General features: G+C 40.1%; 1 protein-coding gene across 1 annotated transcript in view; it reads left to right on the top strand.

Moving 5' to 3' along the window:
• The window catches only part of EPG5 (ectopic P-granules autophagy protein 5 homolog), a 48748-nt gene extending 23170 nt beyond the window's left edge, over positions 1 to 25578 (top strand). The window contains exons 20-44 of the mRNA XM_042862384.1: positions 228 to 338; positions 944 to 1063; positions 1821 to 1987; positions 2157 to 2384; positions 4323 to 4446; positions 5138 to 5282; positions 6175 to 6346; positions 7319 to 7481; positions 8089 to 8231; positions 8828 to 8984; positions 9932 to 10126; positions 11048 to 11261; positions 11710 to 11870; positions 11988 to 12195; positions 13103 to 13178; positions 14002 to 14105; positions 14961 to 15136; positions 15511 to 15696; positions 17118 to 17327; positions 17472 to 17616; positions 19006 to 19248; positions 19516 to 19735; positions 21117 to 21332; positions 23085 to 23199; positions 23668 to 25578. Of these exons, the coding sequence (XP_042718318.1) occupies positions 228 to 338; positions 944 to 1063; positions 1821 to 1987; positions 2157 to 2384; positions 4323 to 4446; positions 5138 to 5282; positions 6175 to 6346; positions 7319 to 7481; positions 8089 to 8231; positions 8828 to 8984; positions 9932 to 10126; positions 11048 to 11261; positions 11710 to 11870; positions 11988 to 12195; positions 13103 to 13178; positions 14002 to 14105; positions 14961 to 15136; positions 15511 to 15696; positions 17118 to 17327; positions 17472 to 17616; positions 19006 to 19248; positions 19516 to 19735; positions 21117 to 21332; positions 23085 to 23199; positions 23668 to 23850 (4182 nt within the window). The 3' untranslated portion in view covers positions 23851 to 25578. The remainder of the gene's footprint in view (positions 1 to 227; positions 339 to 943; positions 1064 to 1820; positions 1988 to 2156; positions 2385 to 4322; positions 4447 to 5137; positions 5283 to 6174; positions 6347 to 7318; positions 7482 to 8088; positions 8232 to 8827; positions 8985 to 9931; positions 10127 to 11047; positions 11262 to 11709; positions 11871 to 11987; positions 12196 to 13102; positions 13179 to 14001; positions 14106 to 14960; positions 15137 to 15510; positions 15697 to 17117; positions 17328 to 17471; positions 17617 to 19005; positions 19249 to 19515; positions 19736 to 21116; positions 21333 to 23084; positions 23200 to 23667) is intronic.
• Positions 25579 to 25893: the final 315 nt, after the last annotated feature.

Raw genomic sequence — 25893 nt, 5'->3', positions numbered from 1 at the left:
AGTAGGGCATCCTGTCTTGAAAAAAACAGTGTCACTGTAAAACAAACTTTTCACTGATGAGAAGAAAGGTGCAAGCATGGGATTCAATGGTAACTGACTGAGCTGTGGTTGGAAAGTAATTCTATGAGTCAGAAGGGAACCTCAGGAAAAGCAGCATGATATCTCTGTAGCTTGTAAATCATCTATTAGGCCTCTTAGGGGAAAAAATGTTTTGTGTTTCCTTGCAGAATGCTTTAGGGTATCATTGTGACAAAGGTCTGCTGTCTTCTCTTGTTAGCTGGATTGTGGCAGGCAATGTGACTCCCTCCTTTGTTGAGGGCAATGCCAACTCATCTCAGGTAAGTGTGGTGTTACATAAACAGCCCTGGGAAAAGCAACGCACAGGTGTTTGTTTTTTCCTGCTTTCATGGGGTTTTGTGGATTTTCTCTTGCTCTTTCTTTCTCCTTACCTCTCTTTCTACAAGTATTGTGATAAAATCCTAATTTAGCTGAACAAAGTGTTGCAGATTTCTTAAACCCGTGAGAGCAGGGGCATTCTTCCACAGAAGAGTTTTGTTGGTTCTGTGTCCAAGAATGCATGAGCAGAATTAATTTGTTAAGACTAATACAAATCTTTAGTTGCTTTTGATATATTTAGCGGGAGAAAGTGTATAAAGGCTGATTCTTCTACTAGATTCATCCATTTCTGATTAATATTTTCCCTTCTCCTCAAATATAAAGATGAACAAAGTAAAGCCTAGCAGTATCCCAGCTGGAGGTGTAGTGCTCAAAATTAGATGCTGAACAAAAAGGATCTGTGCCTGTAAATAAGGAGGAAACTGTTTTTCAGTTTCCTTTTCTTGATTTGACACTACTTCTGCAGATTTTTAATGAGTGTCTGGAAAAGAAAGAAAACAGCAAGCAAGTTTGTTATCAGTATTTCTGTTGTTATTGTGTTGTACAGGTCTGGTTTTCGTGGATGGTGTTAAATATTGAGTCCATATTTGAAGAAGATTCACAGCTTCGCAGAGTTGTGGAGGGGGAGTTAATTATTAATGATTTGTCTCCTGATCAAGCTTTGAAGGTGAGAGAGCTGTTCATTCTCTACTCATAGGGGAACTGCTGTAGTAAAATACTCTTCTCTATTGTGCAGTTTTTATCTCTTTCACTTTTAGGATAAAAACGTAACTAATACCTTACCTGCTTGGCTTTCCAGGGGGGTAATGTATTTAATGGAAGCTTTGCTTTGTGTTTTGAGTTGAATATTTAAAGACTACTCTATAAATCTGTTTTTAATATGTAATTGTTTACAGAAAACTTAATTCAGTAACTGTTGCGTTTATTTGATATCCTGGGTCATCTGAATGCCTTTCAGTCTGTGGGGCATTGATTCTGTATCACTGAGATGAATGCTCTTGTTTTACAGGTGGGAAAATGTCTGTCAGAAAATGTTTTACATCTGAATTTTACAAAAACTGAGTGCCTTGTTTCTCCCTGCTGCTGCTGTGTTCTCTAACACCACCAGCCTTATTGGAGCCTAAAACAAGAATGTCTGCCTCTGTGAGGAAGACCTGTAATTGCACCATAGGCCCTTACATTGGCTTTTCATTACAGTAGTACTCCCATTCATGCTTTTATAATTTTTTCACAAGCTTTAGTGGCAGCAGCATTGTTCTCTAAGAGCCATTTCATGGTGTATAGATGTATCATAAATTTACATACAAACGTATTCAAACTTTCAAACTGAGTTTTCATGCTGTGCTGATCTGCTGGGATAAGCTCTTACAACCTGCTGCAGGGAACTGCACCAGGGCACCTGTCTGAAAACGTTTCCTTTGCAGAAAGCCCAGACCCAGCTGAAGCTGCCTGTTGTACCTTCGCTTCAGAGGCTCATGATTTATCGCTGGGCCCATCAAGCCCTTGCTAGCCCTGCTGATCACCCTCTCATGCCACTAATCTGGCAGAAATTCTTCCTGCTTTACCTTCACAGACCGGGACCACAGTATGGGTGAGTCTGATCATAAAGGCTGTGGCAAAATAGCGAGCACTGGGATGCTTGCAGTGTAGTAAATGCCTCACTCATCTGAGAGCAGTGGTTACCAGTAACTACTCCACAGTCAGTTTAGTTGCAGATGTCCTGATTTGGCACTCGACTTTTCTTCTTTATTTATTTTCAGATTACCTGTAGATGGCTGTATTGGAAGACGATTTTTCCAGAGTGCAGCCCACGTTAACTTATTAAATGAAATGAAGCAGCGCTTAACAGAGGTGGCAGACTTCCACCACGCTGCCAGCAAAGCACTGAAAGTGGAGAGTCCTGTAAAGAGCAGTGACAGACCACTGGAGAAGGCGAGCTGCTTGCCAGGTTACCTGACTTCACCAGAATTGCATAAGGAGCTTGTCAGGTAAAGGAGGCCTGCTTTGTTCAGTTTCATTCAAGACAGATGCTTGAACTGCTAGCTGCTGTGCTACTGGAGCAGTGTTAGCCGTGGGAGATGTGAAGGGTTGCAGCTCGTGGCTGACCTAGAGTACCTAAGCACTTGTTACGTACCGAGTTGTGGTCATATCTGTTGATACAAGGTGTTCTATTGAAGGGAGTTGATCTTACTAATTAAAGCACAACATTATTGATAGAGTTGTCACTCTCCTTAAGGGAGAGTTTTGTTTTTTAATTAATGCTTTTCCCATTTTGTTAAAATACTTCTTGTTTAGGCGTATCTGCTACTTTTATGTGCATTACTGACTATCAGTGTAAGAGCTGCATTCTGTGTATATATATATATGTTTGACACAGACTGGGCCCCAGCTTTCATCTGGGTACAGCAAGGAATCCACTGGGAACTTCAGCACATGATTCAGTTAGCACAGTTTACCAACTTAGTGTGCTAGAGCTGAGCTGTGATTGTGTTATGTGCTAGCCTGAAAGTGGTACGTCTGCCTACCCAAAACCTTAGTGAAAGCATCTCCTCACTTTTGAGTAGGTTAAGGAGATACTCAGTTATTGCAACTCAGCTGATGAACACTCATCTTTGTAAGGAAATTGGCTGTTTCTAGAGCCATATATCTCAATGAAACCATAAGCAAATACAGAAGTGCATATTTCTGTTGCACAGACTTGTGATTTGAGAAGTGTACCTTAAAAAAATATTTGCAGTGTTACAGTGTCTGAATTTTCCTAGAAACTACAGTTGGAAAAGATAACTAGGAAGGAGTCCCTTGTTGAGGGGGGTTGGGCACACAGCATCTGCTGTATGAGCTGCTGACAAGTGATTCCCCCCAGCAATCAATATGTACTGTACAAGCAAACAAGGGAGCTTATAAATCCTTTTCAGTCATAGATGAAAAATAATCTAGAGACGTTCACTGACTATAACTTGATTAATATTTTGTCAGCCTTTCGTTTCAAAGGATTTCCCCACTCCATCATAAATCTGGAGTGTTCTACAGCAAAATAAATCTTATGCTCAGAAAGTTTAATGGCCGTCTAGACAAAAGAGAAAATACGGGCTGAATTAATCAGGGCTGACTTTTGAACTTCCATTTTCTCATCAGTGACATTGATGCAGAAAACAGGAGTTTGTTTGTGATATTTAATACTATGGTACGAAGATGTGGTGATGGTCTTGTTCTCCCCCATATTCAATCAGGAAAACTTGGATGGTATGATTTGAAAAATAGGTAGCACTCATCATAGTGAAGGATGAGATATGTATATTTTTTGAAGTACAGAGTTAGGAGAGAAAGAAATGAGGGTAATGTTGGTGTAAATCTGAATCTGAAAAGAAAATAATAGGACAACACAGGTGCGAGTTTCAGAGCAGGCTTCTTAGGTACATATACATCTTCCTTGGTCTTTCGCATGGGCTTATTGATGTAATTCTCTAACTTAGGACCCAGGGTTGGAATCTTTTCGTATGTGCTGTTTAGTGTAAATGTCTTGCTGTTCTGAATTTGTACAGTTACTCTTGGTTATTGCACTTCCTGAGTGTTGAGTGTGGAACAGGCTCCCCAGGGCTGCTGGAGCTGAAGGAGCATTTGGACACTGCTCTGAAATGTGGAGTTAGGCATTTGAGCTGTCCTGTGTGGAGTCCCGTGCTGGACCCACGGTGTTTGTGGGTCCCTTCCAACTCAGGACTCTCCATGGCTCTAGTTTCTTTGCACTGCTGCTCTTGAGCTCAAACTTAGAAAACTAATCAGAAAGCCTCTGAAAAGTCTAAATTTTGACCTATATCAACTCTTGTAGTGGTTTGTTGCCTTAACTTTAAGCCTGCAGAATGAGAACTACTGTGTAATATATGCTGTGTGTATTGATTTATTTTTTCATTTTTTGTTTTTCTTCTCAGGCTTTGTAATGTTTTTATCTTGTGGTTAGAAGAAGAAAGCTTTCAGAAAGGAGACACATACATTCCTTCTTTACCAAAGCAGTATGATGCACACAGACTTGCTAAAATCATGCAGAATCAACAGGTGATGTACTAATGACATTGGCAAGATGGAATCCAAAATTTGCTTCATTTGCTAATGTGGGTCCTCTAAGGAAGTGAGAGACTTAGTGTCACTGATCTTCAGTACTCTATCATGTATGGTAGCTTTAGGAAATAGGTCAGAACGGTAAAAATCCTGAGCTCTCTAAAGCTGCCTTTCTTTATATTTAAAACAGCCTCATGTACAGATTTTTAGCCTGTGTTAGTGAGAATACAGTCCTTATTTTTTTACTATTCTACAGTTCTTTCTATGTTGTAACTTTAGAGAAATATCTGATCTGGATCTTTAAATTGAAATTACAAATTTGTAATCCGTAAAATATCAGGTTCAGATTTAAGCTAGTGAGCAAGAAATACATGTTGTTAAACCTCAGTAATTATTAGAATTTAAATGCCTGCAAAAGAAAGATTTTGGACAAGCATTTCTTTGTGCCTGCCTTATTCTCATTCCTCTAGCATTTGTCAGATTTCTTCTCTATCTTTCAATGAATTGTATGTATACGTGTTAAATTTTTTTCATCACTTCAGATACTTTTTTAATAGAATTTTCCTATGACTTAAAATTTCAGAGTCCACTTTTATCTGTATCAGCATCGTAGCTAATGCAATGGGTACATAACTTACGGTAATTGCCAGAATTATGGTGATTTAAATTAGCTGTTCTGTCCCTTTAGGATCTGTGGATGGAGTATGTCAATATTGAACTGATACACCACGAGTTTCAGGAAGCTATAAACCTTTGGACACGGGCTCAACTTGAATCATACACACCAGCTGCTACTTCTGCAGGGCAAACAGATTTCACCAACCCTTTGTCAGGTAAGAGATAAGAATATTGTTGGTGAAACTGGGATAGGAAGGGTTATATTATGGGTTAACTCACCCAAAAAAGCGTCTTCCAGACAGGCTGGATACTCAGAAAGTGTAGGTAAAAGGCAGCTGCAAGCAAAGATAAAAACCACTATGACTAATCCCAGAAAGTTTGTTTCTGGTATTTTTGTTAGCTGCATGTTTCCTTGCTGTTTGCTTGGAATTTTTATGCAGCAAAGGCCTTGCTTTAGCCCAAAAAGGGATAATGATCATTGTAGGTGTATTAAGGATATGGTGAGATAGGATTTTTGGGGGGCTGATTAAAAAGGGGAGGGAGGGAGTAGAAGGAGTCTGGAATATCTTTATAGGTGAGTTGGCATTATTTGGGTAAACTGAGTGGGAATCAGCAGAGGAAGAGAACTGAACTGGAAAGAGAGTGTGCTGTGGGAAGGAATTGGAGCTGACAAAACTAGAGACAGGGCTGAATTGTAGGAAAAGGAAGGTGAATTTGGCTTAGAAGGAATAATGAGCCTCTGTCAGAGGAGAAGAATAAATGGAGGTGGAAAGAGGAAAACTGAACGATGTGTAAGTAGGAGTGGCTAAGGATAAACAAGGAAAGCTGTAGCTCCTTGAATCCTCACAGTGTTTGATGGCGCAGGTCGTGGAAATTAGCTTTCTGAAATAAAAATTGTTAACAGGAATAGGAAGATTAAAGGGGTGGAGTACTGAGAGTGGTGCTAAAAGTGTTTCGTGTTACAAAAAGAAAAAAAAAAAACGACAAAAACACAACCAACCAAACAAAAAAAAGATACAAAGAAAAACCCCAGAATGAGATAATTATTTTGTTCAATTTATTCTAAAGTTTTCTTATTGACCAAGTGATTTCTGCTTTCTCTCCCAGCCAAAGAGAGGATAATGAATAATTTGAAGAAGTTTGATTTGCCCAAGCCTCCTCTTTCACTCCAGCCTATGAAAGCCCCTGTGCCAGTTATTTCCTCTGCCAGTCTGATAAATCAGAAAGAAGCAATTCATCTCACACACACTGACCTTAAAGTCTTGCAGGGACATGCCAAGTAAGACTTTGCTGTTTTCTTTCTGCCTCCCATCTGTCCAAGAGTATCTTCAGGTCTCTTTTGCAGCAGTCTAACTGGTGATGTTAGCACAAGGCTGATGGTATTCGGCTTCTCCCTGTTTCCCCAGGTTATTTTTTTTGCTGCTGCATTTTCTTTATTCTATAACTGACTGCACAAGTTTTATCTAATGGCTGAGATTACATCAACTGGCATCTGACAGCTACATATTCTTTTCTCATTCAGTGTGCTTCTTAATTAAATCTTCCCTTTAGCCTAGGCTTACTGAAAATTAGTTAACCATTTTGCACTAGTTCAGTGGTGATAATCTGAAGCACAGGGATGCTAGAGAAAGAGACTCCATTTCTGAGAGAACTGTTAGATCTGTGGATGAAAGAGAGGAAACTTTATTACTATTCCTACTAAGAGAATTCAGGTAAAGTATTTTTGAAGTTTCAGACACAGCTGTTGGCTCATAGCCACTCCCAAACAATGTCATTGTTTAATGATATTATTTAGAATAAATTTAAAAAATCCTCATTAAGCCTAAGGAAGAATGTGCCTTAATGATTCCAGCAGCAATGTCAGGTGGGCACTTTTCTGTTGACCGAGTCATTTCACAGTCCAGTTTTTTTGTTGTTTTTTTTTTTGCCTGGCAGAAAATTTCTTCTGCAGTGGATGGTCTACTTAATTTTCCATCTGGTCATTGAGAATAATTAAAATAAATTTCTTATGCAGGCTTAAGCAGTTTTGCTCTTCTTATGAAGCGTTTTCTGTTAGAACTTTGACATTCTATCACTACAGAATTATTAACACAATTTCCTAAGTTTTTGTTTTCTATTATATAAATATATATATTTCTGTTACGAGTTTTTGTATACCCATTAAATTGAAGCCTCAGCTCTTCCTTTTAAATTCCTAGCATTACTATTCTTGCTCAAGATTTCAGTAACCTCATTAATAAGCACTTTTCAGAACTGCAGCTCTTTGGGAATCCCAACATGTTGCTCTGAACAGTGAAATACTGGACACCATACCTAAGCTGTATGTCAATCGGGAGGAGCAGATCACCCTCCACCTGGAGTGCCGGGGAGCTTCAAGTAAAGGCTGCCAGGGAGCAGCTCTTGTAACAATCCAGGTTAGAGATAGGGCATCCTTTCTGTTTTGGGGCTGGTGGATGTGGGTGATGGAAATGAAATGGTTGAACGGTTAACAAGAATGGATTTATTTGGTGAGGTGCTGCCATACGCCTGACACAAGAAGTAAATATTAAGAGAAATCAAACAACTGAAGCTTGAAATCCCTCATATGTAATTCTCTGAAGGAGATGCAGATCAACAGAAGAGCAAATTATTGTGTAAAGTTTTGAATTACTTGCAGTGTCTGTGATAAATTGCTTCCCAATGTGTGAATGTAGGAATGTACTCACAGATATGAATGAAGGCATCAGAATGTTCATAGATTAATTCCTATATTGCTTGCTAAGCGAATGTATTGATCTCGCCTAAGGTTCTTTTCCTGTGGATTAAGTCTTTTGGCAAAGACATTGATTATATTAATGTGTCATAATTAAATGAGAATGTGACTAAGGGGTAGAATGCAGTAAATCTTATCAAAACTCACAGGGAAAAACCTTCTGTAGTCAAGAGTTCCCTTACAAGGCTCTGCTTCGTTTTTAGTTGCAACATCAAAGAATTTTTGGAAAAGATGCTATTCTGAAATGAATGTCTCTTTCTGTCATTTAGTTTGAGGGGAAACATAAAAACGAAGCAGTGAGCCAGCAGCTTCATGCTCTGTGTAAAGAAGTGAGACAGCTGCAAGCAGAAGCCACAAAGCCACCTTCTGTGGGTGTTGTGGAAGCAGCAGTACACGTGGAAAACTTCATAACGTAAGTTGTTCAGGCAGTTTTAGGTAGCAACGTCAAACCTATTTGCTTGCTTTTTATAATGGATACCAGTGTAGATCAGCAGCAGAGCTGGAACCCTGAGACCTACATGTTTGTGATAGACCTCTAAAGGAATAAGCCTGTGTGTTATCAGAGGAGCTAACTGCTCATCGTTCAAGCATAATATGGCATACAAAATGTTTTCAACTTATTATTCTCTGCATTAGAATACCCTTTTTAACCATGGAGCAGGAGGAGTGATGGCAGTCATGCTATGTAAAGCTTTAAAATATGGCAAATTTTATTATTCTGAGGGTGAAAGGTACTGGCTCTGGTTGCCCAGAAGAGTGGAGTTTCCCTCCTGAAGATCTTCAGAATCCACCTGTTCATTGGCCTGGATTCTCTGCTCAGCATGACCCTGCTGGGGCAGGTGGGACCAGGAGGGCACAGAGGTCCCTGCACAACCCAACCACTGATTATCATGTAAACCAGAAACATTTATCTTAGTGTGATGTGTTGAGGCAAGAAACCTTTATTTAATAACATGGATTACTTTCCATATGCAAATTGCATCTGCTTTTTTTTTTTTTTTTAAACAGGACCTTAATAAATATCTACAAAGTGCAGCCTATGCCTGCAATTAAGAAAGTTGGGATTAGTTTGTTTTTTATCATAGTGGAGTATGTGTGTGATGAAACTCAACGCAATCCTCCCACAAGGCAGTTCTTCACTTCCTGCATCGAGATCCTAGGCCAGGTGAGTATATTCTCTAGTACTGTATGCTAAACACTTACCCTGTTGCCTGCTGATGTCGAGTGTCTAAAACCTTCAGAAGCCTGAACTTTAAATTGTAAGCTTCTATCCCATTCCTCACTCAGCAAGTTGTGTAATGTACGTGGTATATTGGACAGTTTAGGCTTGCATGCATGCAAAACAAAAACCTCTGAGATGCTTGCTGAAAGATGCTCCCTATTAATTACATGCTACGCTAATTAAATGCTGAAGCAGGCTGGATTTTCACGGGGATGCTTAAATTTTGGTACATAAAGGAGTGGTTTGGCATGTGTTTCTCTGTTATGGATCATTTTCTAGCTGACACAAATCTGTGTTTAATTGTTTTGTCTTCTAAAGCCTTGCGGAGTTCTTTGTGCACTGAGTTGGCAAAAACTTTGCTGCTTCTTGGTAGTAATGTTTGCAATGAGATTGCATTATGTAGATGCTCTGTGAAGAAGCATTATCCTCTGCTGTGTGTCCAGATATTTATTTTGATCTCTTAGATACAGTGTTTTTCCTATGTCCGACTGTACATTAGAAATCTTCTTGCAGGGCAGCTTTCTATACCCACAGTTCTATGTAAATCTTTACTAATGTCAAATAGGGCTGCTGAAATCTGCATTCACTTTATTTAATTAATTTATCAGAAAAATTGGATTTCTGAATATGTTTTATGCAGCGTTTGTGGTCACAAGTGCTATTCTTCAATGTGCTAGGGAAGCAATGTTTATTTCACAGTTATCTTTGGTGGAATGGCAGTATTTACTTGAAGTTGCTCTCAGTCAGCCTTTGCTTTTTAGAATATATGTTTTTAAATATACAGTTGTTATTATCTAAACAAAAAGTTGTAAGGGGTGTGGTTTTTTTTCTTTTTCTTTTCTTTTTCCCCAGTAGATTCATATTGGACCGTTTTTCTCATTATTCCTTAGGTGTTCATCAGTGGGACCAAGTCAGAGTGCAGACGTCTCCTCCAGACAATCCTGCACAACCGAAGGCTCTGTACGCTTCTTTCTCCATACTTCACTCCTGTTGCTTCTCCTGATGAGTTTGTGGCTTTGTATGAAAAAGTTGTGACCTTCCTGAGTGAGGACAACAGTGATGTTGTCTTCATGCTGTTGACAAAGGTAAAATTCCTATATGAGTATTAAATCTGTTTTATGGGTTGCTTATGTGAGTCTTCTTAAAGCTATAGAAGAGAAACCTGGTACTTCAAAATATCTTTGACAGCTTTTATGTGTTGCTCATTAAATGCTGTTTCTTATATTTAAGCTAAAGAGAGGCTGGAAGCAAATCCAGATGGGAATGTTGAATTACTCTTTCCTAGCCCAGATAGTATCTGTGTGTGCTTCCTGTGGCTTCCTCTTTGGTACACTCTTATTCTTGAGGTGAAATCAAAGCAGGCACTGCATGGTATCTTCTCTTTGATATCTCTGAGGAGGTATTCATCCAAATTGCCAGTAAATCCCATCTGTCTTTAAAAAAAACAAAAACACAAAAAAACAAAACCCAAAAAAGCAGATAAACAGAAATCTTTCTTCTCATTAGATTCCACAGAGAAGGAGCTCTACAGCTGTAACTGTCAGCTGGTTCTGGTTTGTGCATTGCTGAGCTTTCCCTGTTGGCATAAATCACCACTGTCTCTGCTGAGCCAGTTGGAAACAGATTGCCTGGAGGCTACAAAAGCTTTGAATCTCCATATTAAAACTTAGGGACTTCAAGGACTAGCCCAGCATAATGCTTTTAAGTGTTTGATAGCAGTACTGAAGCGTGGAAGCTCATATCCGTTTCTATAAATTGGAGAACCCCCTGATAAAAGTCTCTGTATAAATTCAGGGACATCTCTAATGTGCTGAATCACAATCTTTGTAAAGAGTTACCTTGGTTTTAGGATGGGGGTTAGTAAAAATGAAAATTCCTCAGGTTTTCCTTAAGTGTGTACTTAAAAACCTAGGCAGGCTTTTCACTCTGACGGTTTTTCCCTTTTCCTGAAGGTGCTTTGGCCATGAACGCTTCAACTTACAAATGCTTCCTGTCCTTTGTTCTAGTTTGACCTTATGCAGTGGTTAAATGTCACTAAGCCGCCTCTATCTGAACGTACCAGGCTTCTGGAATCTATTCACTTGGCTCTCAATGCATGTGGCCTTGAACCTGAAGAAGATATTTTGATGCCGTTTAATATCTTCTGCAATCATTGGACTAACCTTCTCCAATATCAGTTCCCTGATCACTATAGTGATTTTTTAAGACTGTTTGTGCAAAGTGAGTATCTGAATTGATAGTGTGCTAAGCTTTTTGTATCCTTCTGAGTTATTTACAAAGAGAGAAGAGGAGAATAACAAGAGTAGCGTGATATGCCCAGCCAGTCCTCAGAGCTGGCCCTCCTGACCAACTTCACAGTGTTTTCCTTTTTTGTCACATGCTGCCATGCAGTGTAGAAGATCCCTTTGGCCAGTTTAGGTTAGCGTGTCCTTGTTCTGCCCCTGCCCAGCAACTTGTGCTCTCCAGCCCCACAGCTGGCAGGACAGTATGAGAAGCTGAGAAAATGAGATGTTCTTGGCTGCGTGCAGCACTGCCCAGTGACAGCTAAAATATCCATGTGTTATCAGCTTTGGTTTTCTCCCAAAGCCAAAACATAGCACAGGTCATTGTGAAGGGGGAAAAAAACATGTGTCCCAGCCAAAACCAGAATGCTTTCTGTTTCTCCCAGGTTCCTCAGAGCAGCTTCTAAGCCCCGACTGTTGGAAGGCAGCACTTAGAGCTTTGGGATGTGGTTCACCAATGGCTGATCAGGGCAGCTTCAAGAAAAGTGATTGCACTGAAAGTCCTGTGTTACGAGATGCTGGAGAAATTCTCCTGTCTGCAGAACAAGTGAGTAGCTCTCTGGTTGATTTACTGTGTTCTGCAGCTGAACAGGTGTCCCAGCAGTGACAAATAACACTACTGTGCAGTCTGTCTTCAGCTGATTAGTGTTTTTCCTTTTTACAGGTTAGAGAGACAATAGAATGGCTTTCTACCTCTTTCTGCAAGCTTCGTCTAGCTTCAGTGGACTTCAGGACCTTTGGTCTCTTTTCAAAATGGAGTCCTTATGTGCCTGAAGTAAACACATTTTTGGAGTATCTTACTAAACGGCTTATTGAAACTGAAGTTGTCAATTTAGCCCAAGAGCCTGTTGGCAGCAACAGAGTTTTAGCAGGTAATATGTCTTAAGAGCACATCACAGAATCACAGAATGGCCTGGGTTGGAAGGGACCTCAGGGATCATCAAGCTCCAAATCCACTGCCACATGCAGGGCCACCAACCTCCCCATTTAATAGCAGACCAGGCTGCCCAGGGCCCCATCCAACCTGGCCTTGAACACCTCCAGGGATGCAGCGTCCACAGCCTCCATGGGCAGCTGTTCCAGCACCTCACCACTCTCATAGGAAAGAGCTTAAATGTTACTTACTCTGTAAAGAACTTCACATGACTTGAAACTGAGTGCTTGTTTTGATTTCTTCTGTTTAAGGCCTTTTAATTTTCTCTTTATTTGTATAATGATGGCAGCCTTGAAATACAAACAAGCTCTGCAGAGAACCAGTTGGGACTCCCTTTGTTCTTACATTCCTGCTTGCTGGAGGATCCTTCTTTAAATTTCCTGATCCAGAATTTGTTTTCAGATTATTTTATGGACTGATCCCTCTTTAAAGAAAAATACGATCTTTGGCACTGAGCACAGGTTTGGAAACAGGGGAGAACTCAGTGTCATCATGGTTTCATGGTATATGGTTTTTAATTTGGAGAAAATTGTCTGTGCATCTTCTATTTGAGTATGTGTACAAACATACATAGTAATTTTGTGAGTTACTATTACACCTGCTATCTGAAAGATATTCTGAAGAAAATAACAATAAGAAAATCTAAACAGTACAAAAAGCTTATGGTTGTTGTTGAAACAATCATAATATTGATGAAAGTCACAGGCCTTGTGCATCCAATTCTTGATTATGGAGAACTGATATAATGTTGTAATAAGGAGAGAACGTTTTCTCCAGGTTTGGAGAAGTAATTTGTTCGTGGCTGCCAATTTGAGACATAATCTTCTTCACTTTGTTTTTTCTAGCATTGCAGTCCTTGTATTCAGTTATTGCTGGACTCTTTAAACCATGGATACTAGTCTTAGACAAGGAAGATGCAAGGTAAGAATTGCATTAGCAAAAATTTAATTTTGAATAGGAAGAGCATTAGCTCTGTAAGAATGGCTTTTACTATTGTGATTTTTTTAATTGTGCTATGACTTTCTGCTTAAATAGCTGTTGTGTGTGTCATATTGTTAATCATTAGGCAAGTATTTAATGAACTGCATAAGGAAATTGTACAGTACTTACACTACAGTGCTTCAGGTACAAGAAATAGGTACAGAGATGAAAAAAATAGGGCTAGAAGTCAGCTAGTTCTGAAAACACTCAGATTTCATTTTTTAATTCATTTGTTTAATAACAAAAAAAAAAACCACACAAAAAAAGAAAAGCCTAACAAATGCAACCTCATGTGCTAGTGCTGTATAAAGGAACCCTAGATGAGATCAGTCCTATGATGATCTGCTAACTTGTTATACCTTTATTTTCACACAATTATTTGTAGTGGTAGGCACCTAAAATTGACTTCGTTCCAGAACCACAGGCTTTTTGAGCTCTGGGCACGTCTCCTGTTTTCACCTGAACATTGACTGTTGGTGGTATGCACTATCATCTGGAAGTTCCTGCAGTTTGCTCTTTAATTACTGTAGGAAATAGCAAACAAGTAATTTCCACTTATTTGATGGCATCATGTATCTTCAGTGTAGCATTAATGTATGCAAGGAAGGGAAGAACAGTCCTGAAGTGTTGAGTTTTGAATGAACGAGCTGCTGATGCCTGTACTATACTAAATGTCTATGCTGTACAATATGTCTACACACCTGTATGGTTTCTAGCAACTAACTCAGCACTGACGTTTTTGTTGCTTTATTTCTGCTTTCAGTAACCAGCCCTGCTACCCTTGGTTGGAGAGTGACACTCCTGCAGCATCCAGCATGGTCTGTTTGTTTGCAGATTGCATCAAGCTTTTGCATGAGAGCTTTAAAGGTACGTGAAGGTCCACGTTGTTTTAAGGTAGAGGCATGTCTCATCAATTGAGATGTGGACATGAGGGGATTTTGTTTGTCAGGAACTTTTGGCCACGATGATCACTGCTGTGGTACCAGTAGCATGTTTCTTTTTTTTTGTCCTTAAAAGACAGCTTTTTGATTTGGGGAGGGCAGAGGATATGATTAACTTTGTCATCCAGTAGCTATGTATTTATATGAAGGAAAGTGAAACAAAATGATAAGCACATGACTTCATTCCAGACCTGAGTTTTCCATACAACATAAAAAGCAGAAGTGTGTTGTGATAACAAGCGATGTGCCTCAGGAGCTGGCCTTGGGGACAATTTAATCTCCAGGTCTGATCATTTTGAGCTGGTGTTTGTATTTGTGCATTGTTTCTAGCGCATAACGAGGCATAGGAATGAAGTAAATGAACTTCACAAGTACCTTTTAATTGCTTTTAATGATGAGCTGGATTCAAACCTAGTTTGTAGAAATAAATATGTAAAAATAACGTGTTCTGTAAGAATTCAGATTTGTAAGACAACAAAGAAATAAAGTAATGCAACTGACACAGAGAACACCAGCATCGTAAAAACAGGGAACTTTCATTGCTGGCCAGCGTTTGCTCAAAAGAACATAACATAAAGTCATAAGCTGCCTAACTTCAAGGGAAAAAAATGGGAAAAAAAGGAAAACAAAAGTGCAACACTTTAATTTTATATTATTATTATTATTTTTTTTTTGCATGTGCATTTATGGTTTTTCGTCCTCAAAATTGGATCTTCTTCTGTACTCATGCCTCCCTCAATTTTTATCCTGTTGCTAATTCAGTTATTTCCTTTGGATTTAGATAAGCTGCTGCCAAGCCATCATGGTGCTCTCTGGTTGCACCTGATGCATTACTGTGGATGTTGCACAGCCCCCAAAATGCCAGAGTTTATTCTCTATACTTTCCATACTGAATTCAGGAGGCTTCCATGGAAGGAAATGCACCCAGACCAGATGCTTATGGAAGAGTTCTTTAAAGTGAGTAGATAGCATCAGTTGAAATAAGGCCATAATTACTTGCCTTTGGAAATAACTGCAGAGCTGGAGAATGTCCTGTAAGAAAGAAGCTTTTAAAGTTTGTTAATTTATGAATTACTCCAAAAGTAAATCATAGCTACTCGTTTTATGTTTCACAGATGCTTATGAAGGAGTGCTATCAGATCTTATACGAAGTTGTGGGGAGCTGTAGAGATGGCATTCTTTGTAATCTACTACTACTTTAATTGCTATAAACTCTAACTAAATATGTAATAAATATGTATTTTACTATTGCTGTGTTCTTATGAATGCACTTTTATCTTACATGGTTTTGCATGCCTTTTTTTTTTTTTGTTTTCCTTTCTCCTTTATAGGTTGAAAGAGGCAGCCCCAAGAGTTGTTTCTTATTCTTGGGTTATGTTTTATGTGAAATAAACTGGGTCAGCGTCCTTTCTGATGCCTGGAATCCCAACCCTCATCCTCAGACTCACAACATGATTGTCTGTTTGCTGTATATGATGGTCCTGTTGGCAAAGGAGGAACAGCTTATAGGCAAAGAGGTATGTTTTGAAAAGGTTTATTCCTGTCTGTCTTTGAAGAGGAATAGTCCTTTGACAAGGAAACAGGCTGTGACTTCTTGCTCACTTGCAGAATTGCAAACTCTGGAGTGTTTCATAAAATGCCATAAGCAGTATGCTTGTTATAGCACTAACAAAATCCTTCTGTGAGGCGTTCTGTGTGAGCTGTGTGAAAAAGGAAGTAACTGCTGTTTGTTTTGAGACACTTCTGTAGGAGCTGTGATCCAGTAGTGGTGTAAGGAATAAACAAATAAACACAGACTGTTTTCTCTGGTTACAGAATGACTCTTTGAGTTTTGGAATGAACAAGTACTTATGGTGGTGCCTTTTAAAAATCAGCAACAACAATAAAACAAACCCTAAACTAAACCAAAACAAAAAACCCTGTTGTTAAGTAAAACTGCTGTGCAGTTGTCTCTTGCCATCGTTAAGCGTGGAATGCTGCAAAGTTCTTCTTGTCTCTCAAGTTAATCCTTAATTCAAATGTCTTTTATCCTTTTTCCTATTTTGGTATATGCACATGGCAAGCAGAGGTAGCAGTAGCAAGGATATGTGCATATGCACACATGTAATATATTGCATATGTGTAAACAGTGTTTTATATATATGTCTATATATATATATATATATAAAATATATGTATATATATATATATAATATAATTTTATATATATATAAAATATATGTATATATTTTATAATATTAATATATTATTAATAATATATTTTTAATATATTAATTAAATTTAATTTTTTATTTATTTATTTATTTATTTTATTAATATTAATAATTAATATAATATTAATATAATAATAATATTATATATATATATATATATATATATATAAAAGTGAAGCTTTTTATGAAAATGAGTGAAAATGGGTGTCTGAATCATAGTAGACTGATGCTAGCAGCAGTCTGCTGGACTAAGTGCAGGAAGGGCTTTGACTGTGTGGCATTCATGCCCGTAATGCATCTTTAAGAACCTTGTCACTGCCTGCTTCTGGTGAAGTATTGAACAGACACCACTTTGTCTTTTGAATCTTGGTTTTCTTCTTTTACTCTGAAAGAGTATTTCACCAATACTTTTACCATTTGTGATTTCATTCCAGTATTTGAGTTGTCAGAATAAGAGGAAAGAACTGGTGTTGAGAACTTTCCAAACCCTGCTTTTGCTAAGCACCGTGTGTAGATAAGTCTTGCATGATACAGTTTGATTCAGTGGAGTCTTTCTGAGAGACTCTTACAGAAGGGTTGGTAAATCTTCAGGGGGTCCCATTTCATACCTGCTGGTCTCTTCCCACCTGTGGTATTTTCCTGTTACCACTTTGAGGCATTGCATGCTGTTATGTCAAGATATCACCAGGAGTTGATAAAGAAACTTACGTCTTTTAAATCTTTAGGAATCACCACTCATAAATCTTCTTGGACAGACCAGCTCCCTTCCTTGGCAGCTTGTGGGCATTTCATCTTATCAAAGCATCATCAGCTATTGTAACAGTCACTACCCTCCCTCTGTTATCCTTGCTAAGGATGCTGCATCTGAACTGATAGTGAAGCTCCTGAAAATCTCAGCAGGCTTTGGCACGTCTTCAGATAGTCACATCCACCTTGTAAGTGGTATTGGTTTTGTTGGTTGTCTCTAAGCTGTTCTTCTGGTTTACAGTGTTCTCCTTTTATAAATGAGTGTGGGAAGAATTTCCGATGTGATTGTTGTATTTTTTTTTTCCCTAATTATTTTAATTTTTAATTAACAGGATGCAACACTGAAGTGCCAAGCGTACATCCGCCAGGTGGTTCAATTCCTCAGCACCTTGGAACAAAGTGGAAAGATTACTCTTGCAGTTTTAGAGCAAGAAATGTTCAAATTGCTGGATGATGTAGTCATCTTTAATCCTCCAGGTTTGTATTAAGCAGTGCAAATTACTTTAAAACTGTTATGATCCTTCATTCTAGTGCGTTGGTCTCTCTATGGGCAGGGTGTGTTGCTCTGATGTACGTGTGAGATAGATGAGCACAAAACAGAAGTAGGATCATTTTCTCAATGAACTGTCAAGAGTGGCAGCACCAGCAGAAGAAGCAGGAGTTTTAAGTAAAACTGACTATTACACAGGAGTTTGAGGAGTTGCATTTTGTTTGCTGTCTCGTTTCTGAATTTCTTTATTTGGTGCTACCATCTGTTCTTAAAAAGTAGAGATGACACTTTAGAAATACACGCCCTGAGTCCCGAGGGATGGGGTTTTAAGAACAGATTCTAAAACCCTGCATGGTCAGGATGACTTGCAGTGTAGAGTTGGTGTTGCAGTTACATTCGTGTATGCTGATGGCATGATGTGTCTGTATCCATAGCATTTATATTGATCTCAGTTTTTAGTGCTAGTGCCACTCTGACCTTTCTTTGTCAAAATGAGATCACATCAGCTGTCTCACTGTGTTACACCGAAATACTTGTCAGGAGTCATAGCTTTTGCTATCTGTGACCTACACATAGTGGAAACTATTAGAAGATTTAACTGATAGCCATTTCTCAGTGTTCCTGTTGTACACAGGGAAGCTCTCTAGGACAGCCCCATTGTCAGAGAACTGTTGTGACATGGCTGTAAAACTGTGACCATAGGCAAGTCAGGTAACTTGCTGGCATGATTGTTTTCAGTCAGTCTGTGACAAGAGACATTTACCTTGGTGACGAGTTGTGCAGTGATAGGTGTCTTGAGGTCATTTTTTATTCTTTCTTCCTTCAAATTTTTCGTATTACGTTGATGCAGACAGAATGACTTTGTTTGAAGTGAATCTCTGGAGGTCTGTAGTGCACCTTCCTCCTCAAAACAAGGCTAGCCAGTCAGATCCTGCCCTTTAGGGCTTTGTCCTGCCAGCTTCTGACCATCTGCAGGTCTGGAGGTTTCAGTCTTTTAGGGCAGTGCTTTTTCAGTGATTAATCCCTGTTTGTACATAAGTTGAAGCTCCAAACCCCTGCCATGTACAGGGCCACCAACTTTCCCATTTCATAGCAGCCCAGGCTGCCCGGGGCCCCATCCAACCTGGCCTTGAACACCTCCAGAGATGGACGGGGCATCCACAGCCTCCATGGGCAGCTGTTCCAGCACCTCACCACTCTCTTGGTAATAAGTGTCTTTTTATGGCTTCTTAGATATACAAACAGGGAAATGAAGAGTGTAACGATCAAGAATCTTCTCCCAATATCTACAGAGAGTATTCAGTGAAGATGTTAAATTCAGATCGTTTAGCTCCTAGTGTCTGTTTACTGCAGTAATTCTTGAATTTGACTTCCAGATATGGATCTGCAGACGCGTCACCTGGCCCTCAGCAGTCTCTTTACAGAAACCCTGATGATGTTGAACAATTCCAGCGTTACAACAGCTGAGTCACTGCGGGGCAGCTTACGAAAGTGGATTGACAGTAAAGTGCATGGATTGCTAGCAATGCCCCTTCTGACAGCAGCTTGTCAGAGCCTGGCCTCCGTGCGACACATGGCAGAGACGACAGAAGCCTGTATCACCTCTTACTTCAATAAAGGCAGGAGCATCTATTGTTCTGCTGCTTAAGTCAAAAATGTTGATAGGTCTTTGGGTGCTCTTTAAACATGAGTCACTTAGAATCCTAGTAGCTTAATGCTGTCTCATACTGGAACTGCATTTTCAACTGGTTTTCGTAATCAGGGCTCTGTTCTTTCTATTTATGACATTTTTAATATCCTGTAATTTAAAGGAACACAGTGAGGAGGCTTCAGTTTGTAGATTTTATCAACTGCTGCTTACTTATATGTTTCTTTCTTCTTTATAGATCTTCCTCACCATCAGGATTTGGGCTGGGGCCCTGTGCTTGCCTCCCTGCAAGTTCCTGAGCTAACCATGGAAGAATTCCTGCAGGAGTGTTTGTCCTTAGGAAGCTACTTGACCCTCTACGTCTACCTGCTGCAGTGCCTGAATACTGACCAAACTCTTACCAATGAAATGAAAATCCTGATCACCATCAGCAAGTGGCTGGAGCAAGTGTATCCAAGGTATGGAGCTCAGGGCTTCTGTCTGTACTCTTTCAAATATGGCTATGATTGTATAGTCAGTATAATCAGTCAGGCTGCTGCCTGAAATGGCCAGTCCTTCCATACCTGCTGTTAGTCTGCTCATCCCTGGATGCCAACACTAGTTCTATCTGGCGGAACAGCAGGAGGAATTTTACATGAACGTTTCTTGTTTCGTTTTGCTTGGCTTGATTTTGCTGGCAGCCTGGATTTGTGCTCAATTCAGATTATTTCAAGCAAATTTTTAATCACTGTGAGTTCCATTTTCCTGGATGTCCACTAGGTGGGATGAACTATTTGTTAAGTGTTCAGCTGACCACTCAAAGCTAGGTGTTCAGAGCTGCTTGGTGTGGACCAAATATGAACCCTGTGAAGTTAGTATTGCTGTAAAACAACTCAATAGATAATTGGATTCAGGTGAGAAAGAATAGATGGCTCGTAGTAGCTTTGAGTTTAAAGCAGTGGTACTTTGTATTTAAAGCATGCAACAACTGTCTTTACTGTTGTTGCTGAATTAACAGAATTTAGCAAACTAATGATTTTTTTTTTTTTAATATTAATGTTGATAATATTTATGTTGCCATGAAAGAGCATTGTAGGAAAGTGGACATTCCTCTGTTTCTTGAAATCAAAAGAATACTTTGATTCTTGTAGGCACCACATAGTTGCACTACTTTTATTGCCAAAGTTGAAAGAGGATAGCAAAGCCACTTTACATTGCAAATTAAAACTTGTTCTTAACATCAAAGCTGAGGGTGTCTGGGATGGGAAGTGACTGGGTGGAGTCATTTGATGATATTCTGATGCAGAAAACTCGTGCCTGTGCTATATGTGGAAACTCTGAGCTTGTTAATTTAAACTGCAGTTTCAGTCTGTGTGGGGAAGGATTAAAAATACCACAGGGGAAACTTGACTTTGTGCTTTGCTCAACTAAAGCCTTCAGTATTTCCTTTCTGAGAAGAATCTTAAACTGTTGTGTAAGCAACAGCTATTCCTTTCCTAAGGAAAGGAAAGAAGGACCAGAAGCTTCCCTAAAAATTATTAGACAGATTTAAATCCATTTCTGGCTGCAGTATCATTATTCTGAGATTTAAAGCCTGAAAAGAAGCCTTGTTCAATGTTCTCTTACAAGCAATGAAAAACCTGCTAGCTGATACTGGCACTGAGTTTGTAACAATAGCAGTTACATCAATGTAAGTGGGATAGTGTAGCTATATTGGCTTAATATATTAAGATTACCAGTCCTTAGTTTACCATCTGAATTCTCCATGGCCCTAATGGGGAGAGGCACAAACTTCTTAACCAATGTTCCTGCCCTTTTTAAAATCCATGTGTTGTTTTATTCTTGAACTCTTGCTTACAGCTCAGCAAAGGAAGAGGCAAAGCTGTTCCTTTGGTGGCATAAAGCTATGCAGTTATCCTTAATTCAGATGGAGCAGGATGATGCCATTGTGATGGAATCTGTCATTCGGACACTACTGTCCATCCAGAGCAGGCAGAGTCAGCTGGCTGAGGAGAGACTCACTTCTGGAATTCTTGGAGCTATCGGGTTGGGCAGGAGGTCTCCTCTGTCACCCAGGTAGGAATTGAAGCTGTAATGAATTAAATAATGCATTATGATTTGTCATATTAAAACAAACAAAAAAACCCACGAGAAGAAGCTGCAGCTTGGATCCAGATAGCACAGGGCAATCTCGAAAGATGTTCTGAATCCCAGTTGCCCCCCATATCTCTGGAGTTTAGACAGAAAAAGTGTAATGAGTGTCTCAGTGTGGTTAAGAAATGTGTATGAACTTCTTGTTCAAGTCTGTAGTGCAAATATAAAGAAAGTGCAGCTTTTGATTCTGGTTTAATGTTCATTTCTAGTGAAGTTGTGGTTGACATCACAAGAATTTCGTGCGACCACAAACACATTGCCTTTTCTGCCTGGGCTTTGAGCTGCTGCAAAATATCAAGAGAAAATCAAACATCTCCTTACTTACTACTCAGTTTGTTTTCTGAAAAACATGCCGAGTTTGGTTGTCATGTATGAAAATGAAGTTCAGCATGGAAAGAAGGCCAGTAAAAAATACATAAACCAGTTCAGCGTAGTACTTCAATAAACGTAAAGTTTTTAAGAACATCTGAAGTAGATCCCTGGGCTGAAATCTTAATCCTGTTCAATTCGTCTTTTAGTTTGGATGGTGGGGATGTCTCAAAGTTTGCAAAATCACAGAATCACAGAATGGCCCTGGTTGGAAGGGACCTCAAGGATCATGAATCCCCAGCCCCCCTGCCACACGCAGGGCCACCAACCTCCACATTTCATAGCAGCCCAGGCTGCCCAGGGCCCCATCCAACCTGGCCTTGAACACCTCCAGGGATGGACGGGGCATCACAGCCTCTCTGGGCAGCTGTTCCAGCACCTCACCACTCTCATAGCAAAGAACTTCCCCTGACATCCAACCAAAATCTTCCCTCCCTCAGCTTCAAACCATTTCCCCTTGACCTTTCAAATTGTTGACTCCCCTCCTGTTTGCAGGCTCCCTTTAGGTACTGAAAGGCTGCCATGAGGTCACCCCGCAGCCTTCTTTTCTCCATGCTGAACAAGCCCAGCTCCCTCAGCCTGTCCTCGTAGGGGAGGTGCTCCAGTCCCCTGATCATCTCTGTGGCTCCTCTGGACCCTCTCCAACAGCTCCCTGTCTTTCTTGTGCTGGGGGCTCCATACCTGGACACAGCACTGCAGATGGGGCCTCACAGGTTGCAGAGCAGAGGGGGACAATCACCTCCCTGTCCCTGCTGGCCACCCCTCTGCTGATGGAGCCCAGGATGCCATTTGCTTTCTGAGCTGCAAGAGCACACTGCTGGCTCATGTTCAGCTTTTCATCCATCAGGACCCCCAGGTCCTTCTCTGCAGGGCTGCTCTCAAGGACCGCTCCTTCCAGTCTGCATGGATGCCTGGGATTCCTCCGGCCCAAGTACAAAACCTTGCACTGTGCTGTGTTGAACCTCATCAGGTTCACCCGGGCCCACCTTTCCAGCCTGTTGAGGTCCCTCTGAATGGCATCCCTTCCTTCTACCATGAGGGATTATATCAGATGTGACCTCAAGGCTGCAGCTCAGCTTGGGTCAGGCATTACCTTTCGTATGTGTGGTAGCTTGTAGGTATGATGTACATACATATATTGCAATGATGTTTTTTTTCTTAATGCATTGCAGATGATCTTCTGAAGCTGTTAAGTGTGCTCCTCACGCGAGAGATCTCTCATGGGATAGAACTTGTAGTTTATTTGCTGCTGAGGACTTGACAGTTGACATCACTTTCTCTCTCTGCCTTCTTTCCCTCTGCCAGGTTTCGGCTGGTTGCCCGCAGTTTGTCTGCCTTCCTCCTGGTGCAGATTCCTGCAGAGGGGCAGGCCCGCCTGAAAGCTGGCTCAGAACCAAAGCTGACACAGAAGGCCCAGCAGGTAGCGTGTGCCAGTCTTTGGCTTCTTGAATTGTCCTCTTCCTATGCTACAGAGAGAAGTCAAGTTGGAAATTGTAGTGTTATTAATGGGAGCAAAATGATACCTTGATAGAAGTCAACTGTTCCTTTCAGGCTATCCTTAATGAAATCTTTAAGTGTGTTATGTTTTGTGTTTTGGTGCGGTTTCTCTAAAAACATGTCTTGAGTTTGTGAAATAAACATTGGAGCCATCATTGCAAGCCTTGGTGGAGCACTTGTTGTGCTTGTGTTGGAATGGCAACAATTTTAAAGAGGAGCTGGATTGAAATAATAAGTGTGACTATATTTTATGAATGTTTTGTTCAAAATATAGCAGGCTCTTTAGTAGATAATGTTCTTCCAGTGGAATCTTTCTTATGATGTCTAGTGAACTGGTTTGTTGCAGGCCAAAATGCAGACAGCTAACATAATTTTTTCCTTGTGTCTATAGGCACTGAGTGCTCTTGAATCAATGGCATCAAACAAACAATATATGGATTTTCAAGAACAGATCTCCCAGGCTTCTTTGTTCATCAAGCATCCAGAACATTGTCTTCGAGATGGCAATAATCTTTTGTCTCTCCTTGTAAACACGCTGTACCCAGAAGTGCATTATTTGGACTGCATACGGTAGCAGCACTGAGCTCACAAAAGGATCATGCAGTGTTGATAATTCTGGTTTACATTTAAAGTTGTTCTTGCACAAGTAATTTTTACGTTAAGAGTTCCATTTGAAGTAAGTCAGAAGTGTGAATGGGAGCTGCACACTGGCAGATTTTATCCTCTTTGAGGTTTCTTTTTTTTTTTCCCTTAAAGCTCTTAGGATATTTAGGCCTCTGGAATTGTTCAGTTTTTATCAACTGAAAACAGTTGAATATGTTCCTGTGCAAGGTGCACATCTAAGGGGATACATGTGCAAATCATTAGACAGCAAAACCCACTCTTGTTTCTTGTAGCATCTTTTTCTTTTTTTGTGCCTTTTTCATTTTCCTATGTGTCATTATTCGAGCCAGTGCAAAGTGAATGGGGGGGGGTTGTGTGTTAAACAGTTTTTGACTCTCTTAGTAGGATACCTCTAAAGCTTATGTGAGTGTGTGAGTGTGTACAGGGAGATTTGTCCCTGCATTCCAACAGGTGGTATTTTAAATTTTGACTCTTGATATTCTGCAGAACTCTGCAGTTTAAAGGCATGCCTACAATCTTCTGCCATGTCAATACAAACTGAAAATTGAGCTTAAGGACTTTGCTTTTTCCTACTTCCTAAATATTACTGAGTCTGCCTCCATACTGGTTGGTTAAACAAAAGTGTTTTATGGCCGTGTCGTTCCTAAGTCAGGTGATGTCTACAGACTGATTTTTCTGCTTCTCAGTGTCCAGGGGAGTAGCAGTTATGTTCTTGCTGGATAATAAATCCTTAATTCTGAAAACCTGGTTGTTTAGGAGTAGAGGTTTGGTAAGTGGACACTGCTGAAGTTCGTTCTTCCTAGCTGGGCATGGCATGGCAGAACTTCAGATGACACTGTGAAAAGCTGTTCAGCTTCAATTAAATCACTTTGTTAAAATTGTACTATGAGCCTGTAAATCCGTTGTTTCAGCTGAATGATCACTGTTTTTGTTGCTTTGTCTGATGTTGCACTTTCTGTTCGGTGGAAGCAGAAAGTGAATTTCCCTGCTTGCTTGTGTAACGTTGGCCTTTCCATGGCTGATCTACTTGAGGTTGCCCAAAGTCCTACATTCTCAATCTGTGCACCTCTACGAACGAAGCAACAGTGAAAGCTTCTTCTCTTTCTGCATTGATTGTGCCTTTGTGTTTAGAACATGTAACCGTGTTTAAGCATTTGTTCAGGTCACATGGGGATAATAGATGTTCAATAATGGATTATTTTGCAGTGTTGCTCTTAACTGTGATTTTGGTGCTGGAGAGCAAACCACCTTTTTCTTCTCGACAGATTTGGCTAACTGTGCCAGCTGTGTCATCAGATCACCCACATCTATGTGTGGTTTTAGGCTCACAGATCAAGCAAAGAACTCTATGTATATATATGTACATCTCTCTGTAAGCTAACCAGGTAAGGGTGCAGCGTGATTTCTAACAGACTCCTTTGGGAAAGCGATGCCTGGAAGAATCTTCTTCTGCTTTTTCAACCCCTGCAGAGAGTTAAAAGCACTGGTTTATTAGATTCAATGTTATTGATCAATTGCATAAAAAAATGTGAAGAATTGAGAGATACATGCATTTGACATGCACTTTTGAAAGAAGGTAGTGTTTCAGCTGTTGAGTTTTTACAAGTGTGTTTATAACATGCTATGTCTGGAAAAAAAAAAAGTGCAAAATAAAAGAGAAAAAATGGGTAATTTGTGACAAATGCTGTGGTATTTTCAGCTTGCTGGAAGAGGCAGTATCTGGTAATACATGTTCTCAGAGATTACCTACACCTACAACAGGTGGTGTTGATCTGCCTGAGGGTAGGGAGGCCCTTCAGAAGGATTTAGATAAGCTGGATTGCTGGGCTGAGGTGAATGGGATGAAGTTCAACAAGGCCAAGTGCCGGGTCCTGCTCTTTGGGCACAACAACCCCATACAGTGCTACAGGCTTGGGGACGAGTGGCTGGATGAGTGTGAAGAAGGAGGGACCTGGGGGTGTTGGTTGGTATTCTGTGATTCTTAGTGTGAAGT

Source organism: Lagopus leucura, unplaced genomic scaffold, assembly GCF_019238085.1.
Source record: "Lagopus leucura isolate 7727_CA_CO unplaced genomic scaffold, USGS_WTPT01 Super-Scaffold_650, whole genome shotgun sequence".
NCBI lineage: Eukaryota > Metazoa > Chordata > Aves > Galliformes > Phasianidae > Lagopus > Lagopus leucura.
This window is presented reverse-complemented; position numbering and strand designations above follow the sequence as displayed.